At 32.6% G+C, this 4,400-nt stretch overlaps 1 protein-coding gene across 1 annotated transcript in view; it reads right to left on the reverse strand.

Annotated features, from left to right (window-relative positions):
- Positions 1-3,697, reverse strand: part of LOC101513492 (membrin-11-like) — a 4,382-nt gene extending 685 nt beyond the window's left edge. Inside the window, exons 1-4 of the mRNA XM_073368253.1 lie at positions 3,323-3,697; positions 2,381-2,501; positions 2,148-2,297; positions 1-113 (exon numbers count right to left, since the gene is read on the reverse strand). Of these exons, the coding sequence (XP_073224354.1) occupies positions 1-113; positions 2,148-2,297; positions 2,381-2,501; positions 3,323-3,579 (641 nt within the window). The 5' untranslated portion in view covers positions 3,580-3,697. The remainder of the gene's footprint in view (positions 114-2,147; positions 2,298-2,380; positions 2,502-3,322) is intronic.
- Positions 3,698-4,400: the final 703 nt, after the last annotated feature.

Here is a 4,400-nt window from a genome sequence, read left to right on the forward strand (position 1 = left end):
ATTCCTGCATATTTGATCCATTGGTCAACACGATTTCGTCTCTCAATTATTCTCAGAACTTTGTTTGATATTCCCACTGTATTGAGGACGTCCAATGCCTTTCGTTGTGCACTCTGCACAAAGACATAAGCCAAATAAAAAGATTTTCAAAAACAGTATGATTGGATTAACAGTGCATAAGCATAATTAATTATCGCTAGTTTAGACATTCCTAGAAATTAAAACCTTAATTTCTATCAAAAGGAGGAAAACCCAAACTGGATTTAGTAAACAGAGAACACTATGTAAAAGGAAAAGTAAGCTACACTGTGTTTTCAATAAAAGAAATTCAAAACATTAAAACAAAGCTAGATGCAAATGCTCAACAAATGAAGGGAATGGTGTAATTCCTTAGAACACACTACGTCTTGCCTAAAATGCATTGTTCGTGTGCAATGATCTGATAAGAATTTCATAATTACCCCTTAACACACTTAGCAAGGTTTCTTCAATTTTTGGAAAAAGAATGTTTAATAGGTCAAATTTTGGAATAGAGTAAAAAGAATGATAGAGAAAAAGATTGACAGACACTACAGATTTCACACAAATAAAAATATCAGCTGTTGAAGATTCATTGGATAAGGAGGGAAAAATCGACACAGATGATGACAGTGATGATGAAGATATGCAATCTATTGACAAGTTCAAGCACGACTTTGATCTAGTCCTTCATCTGGAAATTCATTCAGATCAAAAACATCTTCATCAGGAACTTTGTTCAGATCAAAATTGTGCTTGAATTTGACAATAGATTGCACATCTTCATCATCATTGTTATCATCTGTGTCGAACTTTCCATCTTTATCCGATGAATCTTCAAAAATTAGATGTGAGATATCCTCGTCATCATTTGTGTCTATCTCTCCATCCTTATCCAGTAAATCTTCATTAACATTGAGATGCGAGATATCCTCATCATCACTGATGCCAAAGTCAAATGACGGCATGCTAAGTGATATGTGATGTCATTTTCTAATTAGAGGTTCAAGTAAGTGTTCACGAGAGATGAATAAGACCCTTTTATTTCAATTTGAGTGTACAAAGGAATTAACGTGACGAATGATAAGGCCAGTTTGGTAAGTTATTTTTTTCCCTTTGTAAATTGAATGTATGAACACAGAAGCAAGTGAGGTTATGGGAAGTTGTAAAGGTAATTAATTGCAATTCAATATTTTAAATAAAGATTGAATTTGGAAAAAGGATATTAAATAGAGTTGAATTTATTGACTTTTACTTATATTTGAGGCCAATAAGTTTTTTTTTTTTTTGCTTATAAATAAGACCTGCAGGGAGTGATCTATTTACAACAAAACTAGATGATTTGACTATCAACATAACAAATAGACCAATAACAAAAAGTGTATTTAAAAGTGTTTTGCTAACATTCTTCTCTAAGGTTCTATTTGGGAGTTTAGGAGGGGAGAGGACGGGAGGGCTTTGGATAAAAGGAAGAAGGAGATTGAAGGAAGGGAGTGCTTTGAGATGAGAGGACTTTGGGGAATCTATTTTTCTTAATAGTACAAAATCCCCCTAATCTGGGGAACTCAAAAAATTATTAGAAGAGGATTTTGGAAGGTTTAGATAAATTCTTCAAATCCTTTGTATGTTGTTTTAATATTCCAAAAATTAAAAATATATTAATCATAAGCATTCTTTTTCCATTTTCTACAAAATCACTTTCTCAAATAATGTGGAAGATTTCTCTCTATTTCTCTCTAATTAAAAGATAAATAAACCCCTCACTTTATTTGGGAGTGTTTTTTAAGGGAATAAGATAAACATATTTATGAACAATATTATTTTTATTTAGAGAATATTTATAAAGAGAAGTAATGGATTTCAAAATTTATTCAAAATCCTCCAAAACCCTGCCCAAAGCTTTTAGTTCCCCATATGGAATGGTTTTAGTCCAATTAAGAAAAAAAATCTCATGCTTTGTGGACTACCCCCTTCCATTTACTCTTTCCATTATTCTTAAAATCCTTCTCTCTCTTTCTCTCCAAATTCCCAAACATAGCCTAACAATAAACATAACTAATAGCATCAGAATTATAGTGATATCTTGCAGAGTATATTACTGTCCACACACAAAAAAACGGAAAAAATACCTTCAAGCGTTCCCTTTGGCCATGTATTGAAGAAAGGATGGCCTCCCCAAGCGCATTAGCATTTTCAAGCTCCCTGGAAGAACTGCGTACTGAATGGATTGCTTGTGCGTCGTCATCATAAATTCTCAAAACGTGAGCAGAATCCCCATTCTACAATTGGAAATGAGGTCGTTTTTAGTCAATAGGGAAAAATACATAGAGCCATTGAATAGAACACGATAGCAATGATCTACCACTCTTCCCAGAAGTTCCGCTCTCTCTTTAGCTTCTCTACTCCTCTTCTGATTCCTTAAGTTATATTTATCCAAACTTTCTTTCAGTGATTCAGCTTCTTCAGCTATTTGTTCGACTTTTCTGTGCAAGAAAACACAATATCCCCTCTTTAAGTACAAATAAAATAAACCAAAGACAGCATATAATATCAATATAAACGAAAGATAAAACAAATAGATCTATAACAAAATAGACAAAAAAAATAGATTTTTTGTTCAATAAAAGTAAACAAACAAGTTCATTGGGAATGGCTACAGGGTATAAAGCAAGGAAATTATGACTACATGTCATTGTTACATACTTCATTTATTTAAGGGAATGACATAGTTGTTCGTAACAAGGAGAACATAATACCAATATTATGTAGATTGTTGCTTATAATTTATGAACACAGTTGCACCAGAAGGAAGAAGCAGATACATAATTAAGAAACCAAACCAAACTCATGCACACACTTTACCCCGACATTTCTTTTACTGCCAGCAATCACAAACCATCACAGATATTTCTTTAGATTCATAATAAGAATAAACAAAAGAAATGTTGCTAAAATAGCACTTCACAAACATAACACCCTAAAATGAAATACACATTTACCTCTACGTTTCATCAACAAAATTAATCAAATTTATGATGCACCAAATTTCCCTCAAAACACACTAAAAGCTTTCAACTTCTCCCCTAAATTGAAAATCTACCTTCTATAAAAAATCAAGATCCATTCCCTCAATTCATTTAAAAAATAAAATATCAATATTCTTTCACAATCAAAAAACGCAATTCAGAAAATGGATAACATCAATCACAGAAACAAATTCTATAAACATAACCGAATAACAATCGCTATATATTAAAAAAAATATTGGATCGAGTCCTAATCAACGCGATTTCGATTTGTTCACCTTTTCCAGAGATCGCGTTGAGGTTTAGCTGCAACGGAACGCCAAAGACGGTCCATCTCGACGCAGAGGGATTGGATCTGGTTGATATCCCTCTTGACGGCGAACGAAAGCTCCGAATCGACGCCGGCGACGGCAGCGGAGGTAGAGGTAGAATGCTCGAGACGCTCGAGGCGTTCGAGGCCGTCGCGACACCTGAGCAACAGTTTCTTCGCGTTTTGATGAACCTCCGAGAGCGTTCCTCCGCCTCCTCGTTCCATGATAAAGACGGTGACGGTAGTGGTGGCTTCCGAGTGTTTCTCCGACGGAGATTGTGAAAAACGGTTTTACGTACGGTGAGCTTCGAAACTGGTTGACACGTAAATAAAAGTGAAACTCTAATGTCTAAAAGAAATATAACACGTCATCTTTAACCGAACAACCAATCAAAAAATTCTATAAATAAATAAATTTGAAAATAATTTTGCGATTTCTTAATTTAATTAAAAAGTATTTAATTATTATTTTGTTTAATTAGTTTTAACTAAAGATTTTATTTTTTATGTCTTTAAGATACCAATACTGATATTTTTAAAACTTAAAAGGATCAAATCATCAAATCGTTATTTAAAAAATTAACTAAATAGTCAATTCAAGAAAAATAAAATAAAATAATCAAAAAGTAAATTAAATGGTCGCGAAAGGTATTTTACTTAAAATAACCATAAAAATAAAATTAAAGATGATATCTCTTGGATTTGAATTGTATACATAATAAAATGCAATTTCAAGTTGTAATTTATTTTAATTTCTATTTAAAATAAGACCGTCTAAATCATATAATCAATTTCACGCAGAAAAAATTATATCAATAGTCAGTCAAGATCAAACAAATAAGAATTGTAATTATATCACACATTTAAAGCACATAATTAATTGCCTCTCTTATTGGAGCATCGCTTCAACCATTTTTCCTGTCAATGTCTTTCTTGCTCAATATATATGAAAAAAAAATATTAACAGTTTTTGCTCTCAACCATCCAAGGTCTCTCTTTGGTGGGTGTCATTGCATTTTTTGCCATGAGTTATGTAGCAAGCTATG

This window comes from Cicer arietinum, chromosome 5 (genome assembly GCF_000331145.2).
Source record: "Cicer arietinum cultivar CDC Frontier isolate Library 1 chromosome 5, Cicar.CDCFrontier_v2.0, whole genome shotgun sequence".
In the NCBI taxonomy this organism is placed as follows: domain Eukaryota; kingdom Viridiplantae; phylum Streptophyta; class Magnoliopsida; order Fabales; family Fabaceae; genus Cicer; species Cicer arietinum.